The sequence below is a fragment of the Engystomops pustulosus genome, chromosome 1, assembly GCF_040894005.1.
Source record: "Engystomops pustulosus chromosome 1, aEngPut4.maternal, whole genome shotgun sequence".
NCBI lineage: Eukaryota > Metazoa > Chordata > Amphibia > Anura > Leptodactylidae > Engystomops > Engystomops pustulosus.
Window position 1 is genome coordinate 129,195,478 of NC_092411.1, and position 12,397 is coordinate 129,207,874.

At 38.0% G+C, this 12,397-nt stretch overlaps 1 protein-coding gene across 13 annotated transcripts in view; it reads right to left on the reverse strand.

The window, feature by feature from the left end:
* Positions 1-401: 401 nt before the first annotated feature.
* Positions 402-12,397, reverse strand: part of ELAVL2 (ELAV like RNA binding protein 2) — a 155,583-nt gene continuing 143,587 nt past the window's right edge. For 9 of the 13 annotated variants that reach the window (XM_072153358.1, XM_072153332.1, XM_072153365.1 and 6 more), the window contains 2 exons: positions 5,292-5,333; positions 402-3,061 (listed from right to left, as the gene is read on the reverse strand). In XM_072153358.1, coding sequence (XP_072009459.1) covers positions 2,731-3,061; positions 5,292-5,333 — 373 coding nt within the window. In that variant the 3' untranslated portion in view covers positions 402-2,730. The remainder of the gene's footprint in view (positions 3,062-5,291; positions 5,334-12,397) is intronic. The other 4 variants (XM_072153394.1, XM_072153375.1, XM_072153421.1 and 1 more) reach the window with 3 other exon arrangements.

The window sequence follows — 12,397 nt, forward strand, 5'->3', positions numbered from 1 at the left end:
TGAATCTTATAGTAAATAGAGAACCATGTTAACACAGAATAAAGCAATAATTGCTGAAAATGTTTCTTATACAAATGCATGGTTAAATATACAGTACTTAAAAACAGATAATGTTGTAGACAGCTGCTTTTGATACTCTAAAAGGGCTCGTTCACACAAGTGTGTCCATCCACAAAAATGTAGACTTTAGATGCAGACGTGTGCAGTCCGTATTTTATTTTTGGCGGATCCATTGAACTTTTCGGAGGTCCGTATATGAGCGAATGATATGCTGCAATTTTTATCAAATTCTGCACATCAGTGAAAAGATTGGACATATGTACAGACCCATATAAATCAATAATTTGGCTGAGTGAGACATATATATTAAAAAAAAAACAAACTTGCAAGTATTTTTCCCTTCAACTTTGTTTATTGATGTACTAAACATGGAAAAAATACAAAGGATTCAAACACAAAATAAAAACACATACAGCCTGTTAAATACTCAACAGAATATATATTATATTTAACAGATGTGTTAAGTCATACAGTACAAGTTCAAAGCAAACACCAGTCTCACATTTTACCAAGTGCTCTGAGAAACGCTGCAAAGTGAGGAATCATTTTCATGCTCTTTTACCAATGCTTGACATCTCATTGATTATATGTATTTCAATACTGTGAAATATTTCTATATATAATACAGCAAGTATGTTTCCAATATTTTTCTCATAGCAACTGTAAGAATGCCACAATTTAAAGACATCTGTGTAAAAAGATACATAGAAGGGGGAGCCTGAAAAGGAGCATGAAAACTTGCCCAAACACTTTGTCGTGCACTTTTCACAGTAAATGTACTGACCTACCATAAAGAAAACAAAACATTAATATATAAAACAAAAACTGCAAATGCAAGTCATATACATGTATGAATGCATAGCACACACTGCTTAGCCTTAGGAGGAAGCATTTAAATTTGTGCAAATAAAAAAATGAAACCAAAAAGAAAAATGTCACTTCATACCCATAAAAGGCACCTAAACCCTCCATTTTATTGTGAACTCCTTTCTGTAATTGCTTTCATATTTAGTTACCATCAAAATCTTCCCCAAGTGGTTTATGAATATTGTGAATCAGATTTTCCAAAGCATATACAAAATTAATTCCGTTACCTTTATTATACAATATACTTAAATAAATGATCACAAATGTGCAAGCAAATAGTATCCCGCCTTAATATGATACAAATAAAAAGTAACAAATGAATGTATATTTCAAGTTCTCAGGACCAAACATAAAAATAAGGTACTTAAGTAACAATATAGTTACACTACATACACAACTAAAAATACAAATACAGAAAAGTCTCAACATCACTTTGCCTGACAAAATAACCAAAAGTTTCATAAACTTAAATTTGAGACCCAGCAGCAAAAAGATGTGTACAATCTACCAGCAATCCTTGAGGACTCTGCAGAAATCATCATAGCTAGGTTTTGTTTTTCCCTACTCTTATATGATTATAGAATAATATGTACAATACATAAAAGCTCAGGTGCTAGCTTTAAACAGAATCACATTTCTTAAAGGACAAAATTGTGCCACTTTTTCTTGGTTGGTAATACCAACTTTTCTTACACAAAATCGTAAATTTTATAAATAAAACTAAATTAAATATTCAAACAAGACTGCAAGTACATCACTAAACACCATGAGCTCCTTCTGAAGGGAATGATTTAGGAAGAACTGATTTTTTTTCCCAAAATCTTTCGACAATTAAATTGTTCTTACCTGCTCATTTATACTTTGATTTTATTTTTTTTCCACTTGTTTGAAAATTACAAACAGATGTGAGCAATTACATAACCAGGATGACCAACTGGAAAATTACATTATTAGAATCAAGCAATAGTAATTTTTGATCCTCAATACAAAAATGCTAACAAAAATGTAAAAGGAAGAAAAATGTCATCCATTGTTATGCCTCTCTCATTCCCAACCAGAAGTAGGGCTGTATCCTTCTCTCCAAAAATACTGATAACACACAAATATCCTGGCAAGTTTTAAAAGCTCACAAGGTTGTCATATGAAGTAGATTTTGCAAAGTATTCAAGTCAAAATAGTTTGTTCCAGGACCAGTAAAAAGTTTGTTCAAATTTTTTTATTTTACTTTTTTATAAAAATAGATGCTTTTTCTCATTTGAAACCCACATCAAAGAGGTTCTCTCTTTGGCAAGGTACTACTTTATGAAAAGTCAGCAGTAATCTTACAATAGGCTTTATTAGAACTGAGGCCACCCTTGCCCCTAAATTGAAATAATAGTAACATAAAGTTTTACACTTTACAAAGAAAAACATTTTATAAAATAATGTTTTTAGGAACCGCAATACAACATGTATTACAGAAAAAAAAAAATTGAAAAGCAAAGCTTTTTCATCCTTTTAAACACATAGGATTGAAGGCAATAATGTAAAAATAAAACAACGTTCTTCCCATTGCAGTAATAGTAAAAGGCCCCAATAACTGAAGGCATTAGAATGCAATGGGACAGGTAAAAACCCTGTTACCTTACGTCCATATTTAAACATAAAATAGAAATTCAAAGACCAGTAATAACAAAATCTCACAAATGCTAATTTTGCTAAACCATATCTAACTTTGCCTACCTCACCCCCACACACTGTGTGTAAGAACTATCAAAGTAGCCTTTGATGCTTGTGTGCGTCAACAGGAGTGAGGTTAACTAGTTAAGCTTTGTGCGTTTTGCTAGTTTTGAAAGACACCTGCAGAACTCTGTCACCAAGGCGATAACCGTTAAGACTGGCGATAGCCATTGCAGCTTCATCATAGTTTGTCATAGTCACAAAACCAAAGCCCTTGCATTTGTTTGTGTTGAAGTCACGGATAACTTTAACATTGGTGACCGCTCCAAAGGGGCCAAACATCTGCCACAAGATGCTTTCATCCGCGTCGGGTGCCAAGTTGTATACAAATATACACCATCCAGTGCCAGCATGTCCAGGAAAGTTTATACCAGCCAAACTGGTCATACCATCGATGGTCATTGGCGAGAATCTACTAAAAAAAAGATAAAGCAAAAGGTAAAATGTTAGCCATCCTTGCAATTAACATGTATTAAGTATAATAGGCTAAAAGAAAAAAAATTATGAACATGCAAAACTGAAATGGCTGCTCATGCAAATACTGTGTATTCTATACAGTACAAAAATTATGTTATGGGAAAATTATCAAGATAGGTATGCCAAATTTAACTTGATATAGAAAGTGTCAACTCCCTGCTTTGAAAAGGCATGAATAGTTTCATGCTAAATTCTACAATTTTTTTTAAACTTTAGGCCAGTGGGCCACTATCAGTTTACCTCTCATTTTTGTCCTTTCAGTTAGCATTTCACTTAATATATGTGGTATGATATTCAATGCAACTATAGACTTGCATAATCTGTGACTTTACTGATTGTGTATGCAAAGTACATTAAAGATAATTGCCAATAGCCTTCAGGTTTTGGAACAATTTCTTCATTGATGCAAAAAGTGGTTTAATTAATTTTTTGGTACTTTTATGGTGACAAAGATGTAGCGTTTGGTGCAAGCTATAAGGGCTAAACAGCACAGTGTTTATTTGGAGAAATGTACATGTGTCCTTCGCCTTTCACCATCTTGGAATGGGGAAAGAATTATTCATCTGAAGTGGTTTTTCCCAATAATGGAACAGAGAAAAAAAAATGGTGAATATAAAAGGGTTGGAATATTCATACAAGCAGTCCTCAGGTTACATACAAGATAGGTTCTTCAGGTTTGTTCTTAAACTGAATTTGTATGCAAGGCAGAACAGGTATATTTTATAATTGTAGTTCCAAACAAATTTTTTTTGTCCCAGTTACAAATTTGGATTTTGAAATTATTTTGCTCTCATAAAAACAACAATCAATAAAACTGCAGACACCTTACAGCTGATCATTGCAGTCTGGGACCAAAGCAAAGCATCCAGGGAGCTTCACCAGAAGTCACAGTGGGCAGAGGTCCATCTGTAACTAGGGATAGCCAAAGTGGGGTGGGTGTCCTTAGAGCTTTTTTTTTTTTTTTTTTAGGGTCCTCTTTAAGAGCCGCTTACTAAAGAACTCAGTTCCTGGCACTGCCCCATTATTAGCCGTGTTAAACTGCTAGTTTTATCGGAACCCTTTCCGATAAAGCTAGCAAACACTGCACTGCCATACCTAGAGAATGTTGGACCAATCTTTCAGCAGTCTGGTGTATTCATGAGGGGGCTTTCTGAGGAGGTGAATGCCGCATGAAGCCTGACAGTCACTGCCGGCCTATGGCGAGGGAGGGTCTGTCCGGGGAAGAAGCAGCGCCTGGACCTACCCCTCATGAATACGCCGGACCGCTGTAAGATCAGTCCAGACTTCTCTGGGTATGGCCGTTCGCTAGCTTTATCAGAAGGTTCCAATAAAACTAGCAGTTTAACACTGCTAAAAATGAGGTAGCGCTTCCCTTGTAAGCAGCTCCTAGAGCATTTTTTAGGGTGACAAGTCCTCTTTAAGACGGGGACCTCCATTATATGTAAAAAAAAAAAAAAAAATTTAAGTATGCAACAATATTCATCTTTTCATATTAGGCCTAAAAGGAGATATGAGACGCTTGATTCATTGGCATGGTTGACACACCTTCGTCACTTCCCACAGCGCAAAATAAAATGCCTTGTCACAACTTTCCTCAAATCCAGTAATCATATGCTTCAGCATTGGAAACTGTGCTGTAGCCAATACACAGAAGTTTCTTAGTGATAATTTTTATAGCAAATGTACAGCATGGATGCTAATTTTTTAATGAAAATCATATATTCCTAGTGCATGATTTTTTTCAATCCATGATATGACCATAGTTGGAGGTGCAGTGACGAGAACTTTGAGCATCCTGATTTTGGAAAGCAGCGTTTGGTCAGGGAATAGTTCAAAAAGCAGCAAAACTTGTGACAATAGCACATGTAAACGCTCTTGGTAATCTTTAGGTGGCTGGCCGCTTTAATTAGGTTTCTCATGAGTCCGCTTTTTGCACTTATCTGTATAAAATGTAATTCAACACAGGCAAACAATGGAATAAAAAAAAATAAACAAAATGCCAACGTGAAGGGAGGTAAAGAAATCAAAACATACATTTGATCAAAAAAATTACAAAAATATGGAAAATGTAGCTTTCTGCTACAGGCATATAAAGGTGTGAAGACAAACTAAAAATTATGCAAAATGGACAAATCCACAACTAGAAAAAATAATCTGCAAGAGTTTACCTCTTTATTCCTCCATAAGCCATATTGAGCAAATTGTCCAACCTGCAAAACACATTTGGCAGATTGTTCAGTCTAGGCACATACTGCCCCTCTTTAAAGCCAAGTGGATCATTTCATTGAGCAACAAATTATTTTGTTATAATCTCCCAATGACAATCTGAGGCCAGCTGCACGCTAACCCGTACGTTGGTTAAATCACACGGACTGCAAAGATTGCACAGGACTGGAGTCCGTGTAGCATACAGAAATATGAGCCTGCTGAAATTCAGCGCCGACTCATCATAAGAAGTGCTTGGATCATATTTCTGTAAGATGCAAGGACTCCTGTCCCATGCAAAGTATGCAGTCTGATCATACCAACATACGGGTCCATTCCATGTGCTGCACACATTCGGGCAGCTGGCCTTATGTTCACTGTTAGTTGGATATTACTTGTATTACATTGTGTTACCGGTCAAAGTTTCATTTAAGTTTTTTTCTCCTGAATGGATTCAACAGGAAATAAGAGGTTTTTGTAGGATTGCAAAATATGTCTCCTACATAAGCATTATACCAGTTCCTAGGTGGTGTCTAGTTAAACCCTGTTTAGGTTTTGTGGCCATCCAATGCACAGAGAAGGAGCAGTTTGTTCTTTAACCACTTTAAAAGGAACACTCAACAGATTTTTCTCCATTAAACATAGCCCCTTCAGGAAGGCAAATTAAATGCCTTCTAGTATCCATTATAGAAAGGTTGTCTGTTTACCAATTTAAAAAAAAAAGTCTCCAAAGTCATGTAAAAATAAGAGAAGAGTCATATGTGTGCATTGTCATGTGTGTAAATTGAATTGAAATTTAGAGGCTGTAGGGGGAGAGTTACTTCAGGCATCCTTATCTTCGGTACTATAGTAAACAAGCTAAGCTTTCAAATAGCTTCAGTGAGAACTACACAATAGAGTTAATCCCTTTTTTCGGTTTTGCATTTTAATTTTTTTACTCCCCACCTTCATAAATGTATAACTTTTTTATTTTATTACGTAAAGAGTAGAGATGAGCGAGTATACTCGTCTGAGAATATTGGTCTTTCAATTTATCTGCACTTAAATGGTCCTGTATTCACTGTTTTTAATGTTTTAATTCTATTCTTCACATTGCAGGTGTTCGCGCGTGTCTTCCGATAGGTTCGGAGATACGCGCGCACATCTAAGCAAAGTGAAAAATAGAATTAAAACATTAAAAACCGTGAATACAGGACCATTTAAGTGCAGAACACATTGAAAGAACACTATTCTTCACATTCCAGATGTTCCGAACATCTCCGAACTTAGAGGGAGACACGTGCGAACACCTGCAAAGTGAAGAATAGCGTTATTTCAATGTGTTCTAACAAGCAAAACATCAGGAAACATCTGGAATATTTAATTAAAGGAAACCTACCATTTAGAATGGCAGGGGTAAGCTGTAAGTACCGAGCACCAGCTCAGGGTGAGCTGGTGCCGGTACTTACTTTTTTTAGTGTTATAAACCGCGGTATCGCGGTTTTAACACTTTTTAAACTCTAGACCAGAACAGGCTTCAGCGCTGCGCGCGACCGTGCGCGCGCAACATCTCCGCTATTTCCTATGTAGGCGCCGAAGCCTGTTCTGGTCTAGAGTTTAAAAAGTGTTAAAACAGCGATACCGCGGTTTATTACACTAACAAAAGTACCGGCACCAGCTCACCCTGAGCTGGTGCTCGGTACTTACAGCTTACCCCTGCCATTCTAAATGGTAGGTTTCCTTTAAGCACTGTTCTTTTACTGTTCTGTTTTAGCAAAAAAAATGCTCAGGTCTCCCATTGACTTTAATAGGGTTTGTTATACGAGATGAGCACTCGAGCATCTGGAAAAGTTTGTCTCGAATAACGAGCACCCCAGCATTTTAGTGCTCGCTCATCTCTAGTAAAGAGCTGTGTGAAGGCTTTCTGTGTAACAAATTACACTTCATAGTAGTTGTATTTAATATGCCATGCCATGTACTGGGAAGCGGTGAAAAAAAATTCTAAAAGCAGTGAAATTGGTGAAAAAAAAAAGGAAACATTTTCTTATGGGCTTGGATTTTACGGCGTTCACTGTGCGCCCCAAATGACATGTCTCCACTATTCTTTGAGTCTGTGCGATCATGGGGATACAAAATTTATATACCCTCCCTCTTTTTTTCCTAGAACAAAAAAATTTTTAAAAATCAAACATGCTGGGCATAGTCGCATCCCAAAATGTCCATTCTATTAAAAAAAAATCATAACCCTGTAATGTAAAATAGTGCCCTAAGTGGAAAATACCATTTGGAATTTTGAAAATATGAAGAATTCAATAAAAAGTGATCAAAAAGGGTACAGTCCTACAAATCGTAACATTGAAAAAGTAATCAAAAGTTGCAAAAATGTCACCACACACAGCTCTGTACACTAAAGTATGAAAGTTATTAGCGTAATGGCAAAATGAAGAATTTTCTTTTTTACAGGAGGCTTTAATTTTTGTGAATGTATGAAAACATTCTAAAATTTGGTATCCTTGTGATCGCTCCGACCCAAAGAATGAAGGAGAGACATGTCATTTGGGGAGCACAACGAAAGCCATAAAATCTAAGCCCACAGGAATAAAGCACAAATGCGGTTTTTCACCATTTTCACTACATTTGGAATTATTTTCCCGCTTCCCACTACACTGCATGAAAAATTAAATTCCGTCAATAAGTGCAATTTGTTACACAGAAAACAAGGCATCACACAGCTCTTTACTTGGAAAGATAAAAAAAGTTATGGATTTTTGATAGTGTGGAGTGAGCAATAAAACCGCAAAAATGAAAAAGGGCCTCACAGGAAGGGATAGTAAAGTAAATTGTAAAGAAACTACAACCACTTTTTTGCAATGTATAAACATATTTTTAGAAAATTTAATGAAGAGGTTGTACAGGCCTCAAACTGGTAGCAAAGAAGTCATCTCATCCCTCAAAAAACAAACACACAACAATATGATGAATTTGTCAAAACAATGTTTTCGTAAATAGGTTTACCGTATTTTCTGGACTATAAGACGCACTTTTTTTCCCCAGAAAATGGGGAAAAAACAGTGGTGCGTCTTATAGTCCGGATGTAGCTGCAGGAGGGAATGGAGGGCACCTGGCTGCGCTCTGCCAGCCGATGCTGGCAGTAAGCGCAGCCCTTCACAGTGAAGTGAAGCGCAGCGGCTGTGCTGAGTGCCGCTGCGCTACTCTCCTCTTCTCAGCCCTCCACTGGTGGAGGGAATGGATAGCAGCACCCCTGCGCTCTGCCGTCCTCAGGGCACCGATATAAATGATCATTATGGCAGCAGTGGAGAGAGAGAGGGGGGAGGAGAAAATCACTGACTCTGTCTGGCCAATCCCCACTTGGCTTGTAAGTAGCCCGGGAGGCTCAAAGTGAAAACAGAAGATGAAGGCTGCCGCACTGTGTGAAGAGGAGCCGAGCCTGTACAGCGCTGCAGTGTCTGACCTGTAACTTCTCTCCCAGCACAGGATCAGATAAGTGATTAGTGCTCCCTTCCCCCGGTCTCTGCTCTCACAGTCTTAACCACTTGTTGCCTGGTATGTAGTGGCTGCTGTCCCCCTGGTAGATTGTAAGCTCTTGTGAGCATTGTACAAGCACTGTCATCTCCTGTGTCCTCCTCCTCCTCATAGATTGTAAGCTCTTGTGGCCATTGTACAAGGACTGTCACCTCCTGTGTCCCCCTCCTCATAGATTGTAAGCTCTGGGGACCATTGTACAAGCACTGTCATCTCCTGTGTCCTCCTCCTCATAGATTGTCAGCTCTTGTGGCCATTGTACAAGTCCTGTGTCCTCTCATCCTCCTCATAGATTGTAAGCTCTTGTGGCCATTGTACAAGCACTGTCATCCCCTGTGGCCTCCTCCTCCTCATAGATTGTAAGCTCTTGTGGCCATTGTACAAGCACTGTCATCCTGTGTCTCCCCCTCCTTCTCATAGATTGTAAGCTCTTGTGGCCATTGTACAAGCACTGTCATCCCTGTGGCCTCCTCCTCCTCATAGATTGTAAGCTCTTGTGGCCATTGTACAAGCACTGTCATCTCCTGTGTCCTCTTCCTCCTCATAGATTGTAAGCTCTTGTGGCCATTGTACAAGCACTGTCACCTCCTGTGTCCGCTCCTCCTCATAGATTGTAAGCTCTTGTGGCCATTGTGCAAGCACTGTCATCTCCTGTGTCCTCTTCCTCATTGATTGTAAGCTCTTGTGACCAGTGTCACATATACTCATACCTATACAGCCCTGGTAACTCTTGAGACCCCCTGACTACGTGCCAGCATAATTCTATCTAGATAGGCTGCTCGCCCCTGCCCCTCTCCAAAGAGAAACTAGGCTGCACTGCCCAGTTACTTTACTGTCACTTTATAAAATATTTTAGCATACTATTTTGTGAAAAAACATTTTTCTTATTTTTCCTCCTCTAAAACCTAGGTGCGTCTTATGGTCCAGTGCGTCTTATAGTCCGAAAAATACGGTAAATTTTCATAAATGCATTAGAACACCTGATCGTACACAAAGAATAAAGGAGATTTGTCATTTGAAGGGCACAGTGAAAGCTGTAAAACAGCCCACAAAAAAATGCCAGAAATGTTTTTTTGGCCAATTTGACAGCATTTGGATTTTACCCACCCCCTTTTTCCGCCCACACAGCATGGAATATTAAATACTGTCACTACCAACTACAATTTGTCTTACAGAAAATAAGTCCTGACAAAGCTTTTTACACTAAAAAATAGAAAATAGGTTCTCTGGTTCTGTATCTCACAGAACCACAACATGCAGGATGACATTCTTATAGTTATAATGATACCAAAATTCTGTTTCTAGGTGCTATAGAACCAGAGCAAGCCATCTAAAAGACACAATGGTCTTAAATAGAGGAGATAAACGGATCCTATAAAGGACATTTTATACCCTACTTGAGGGGGCTAGTAGTTTTATGGGGTAAAATCTTTTGACCACGTCCATTTCACAAAGTGATAAAACGGAGACCTCTAACTCTAGAAAATTATTTTCGAGGTAATCCAATACCAGCAATTCCTTTGGACTAACCCTAAAAAAGTTGGTCAACACAAATAAAACCTGGAACTGTGGTTTGACAGTTTACATTTTTTAATAATTTCACCAGGAGAAAAAAAATGTACAGTGCATCCCAAAGTTACAGAAACAGCGGAAACAGGCAATTCGCAACCAAGTGGATGGGAAAAGTAGATGGGTAATACTTTAGTCACATTTGGTTAAGATAGGAATAGCCCTTTAACCCAGCAGCCCAGGTGTTTTCACTATTGCTAACTGCTAGAGAATGATGCTACTGGATTTTCACAGTATTCAAATGTAAATTAAGCAATATCACTCTATTCTATGGAAAACACCACATTACAATACATGCATAAACATTGACTCTTGATCGTTTCACACGATGTCCAAATTGTATTTAGTACTTGCACAGATATTTTATTTGGTAGCATATACCTGGTAAGTTGGACCCGTTTTTGTGTTTGGAATATCTCCCAAACACTATAAGTGAAGTGTGCGTGTGTTCAGTAGAGAAGCTAAAACATTTGTCTGAATGCAGCATACTCTATCTACTGAGCAAGTCCCATTCACTTTGATAGGGAAAACGAGCTGGTAATGAGGGTGCCAGGGAAAAGACCCTACTGATCTGACTTTGATCTCTTCTATTGGAGAGAACAAAAAAAAAAAAAGCCCTTGTGCCTCAGGCTCTGGAGCAAAGCTAAAGGGGCGTCTTTAATTTGCTGCACTAATCCCGTCTCTGCCCAAAAGATGGGACCCACCACTCACAAGAAATGAGGCAGAGGCACACAGTTTATGAGACTGTATTAGTATACCTACCCCAGTATGTATATCAAGCTCAGCAAGGGGACAGAAGGCAATGACACACCATTGATATACTTTGAATCTTTCAGTAGGTTTTTCCACATTATTAAACTCTTCCATATATGCCACCAGGTCCCAACTTGTACAATTAAGGCTTGTCTATATTAGAACTCTCCCTTTGTTCTGGAACCTTTCCCCTATTTTTTTTTAACTTTATATGCAGGAAGTGTGTTTTTATACCTTTACATGCAAAAAGCATTCTACAGGGATCAACCATCTCAGCAGCCAACACAGGGTGGATACAGTCCTTTGCTGGCAGCGCACCAAAATCATTAGCAGCCAGTCGCAGCTTCCAGCACTTACCAATAGCAAAGCTCTTTAGTCTCTGCCCAACATAAGCATTAGTAAGCAGCTCTGTAATTGGATTGTCAGCCTCCAAACCAAACAGATGCTCATTTAGTGGAGGAAGGTTTCATGTAAAATTGGATGTACAGTTCTTGCTTCTACCTTCACTTTTATTGTGGAGTGCAAGGGGACTGTGACATCAAGGGGAAATTATCTTTCACTTTGATAGGGCACTGACTGTGGTTGAAGTTTATTCAACATTCCAATTTAAAAGACAACCCAGGTTCACAAGGATGCGTAGACTCAATGGGGCACATGTATCATAGTTTCAGCAAGGCAAATTGTCAAATTTTAGCGACTTTTGCAGTTTTTGCGACTTTAAACTCTGATCTGTTTCAATTACACCTAGTCTGCACCTTTGTGCAGGGTGCCTTATGTATCATTGTTTTTTTCATGGACCCGATATTAACTTGTAAACTGGAAATATTTCACATGCTTTAACTGTAACATTTACCTCTTGTCAAAATTCTTACATTTTTAAATTTGTTATTTTTTTTCATTAGTTACTTCTAAGGGTGAGGTGATATGTAGCGGTTTAATTACGTTTTTAATGCATTTTGAAACTAATAGGTGATTTGCCTTATTTCATTACTGTAAACATTTGCGTTTACAAAACAATATAAACAACATTAACGCATGTGTTAACATTGCGTTTACTATGCGTTTTGTACAAATGTTAACAGTAATGTAATTAGGAAAATCACCTCTCCTCAGTTGTTGTAATAGGTTTCAAAATTCATTAAAAATGCAACATGTTAAATCCCAAATTAACAGTAGTGTCCACTCCTGCATATAACCTCATGTGGCTTGTGTCCGCTCCTGTATA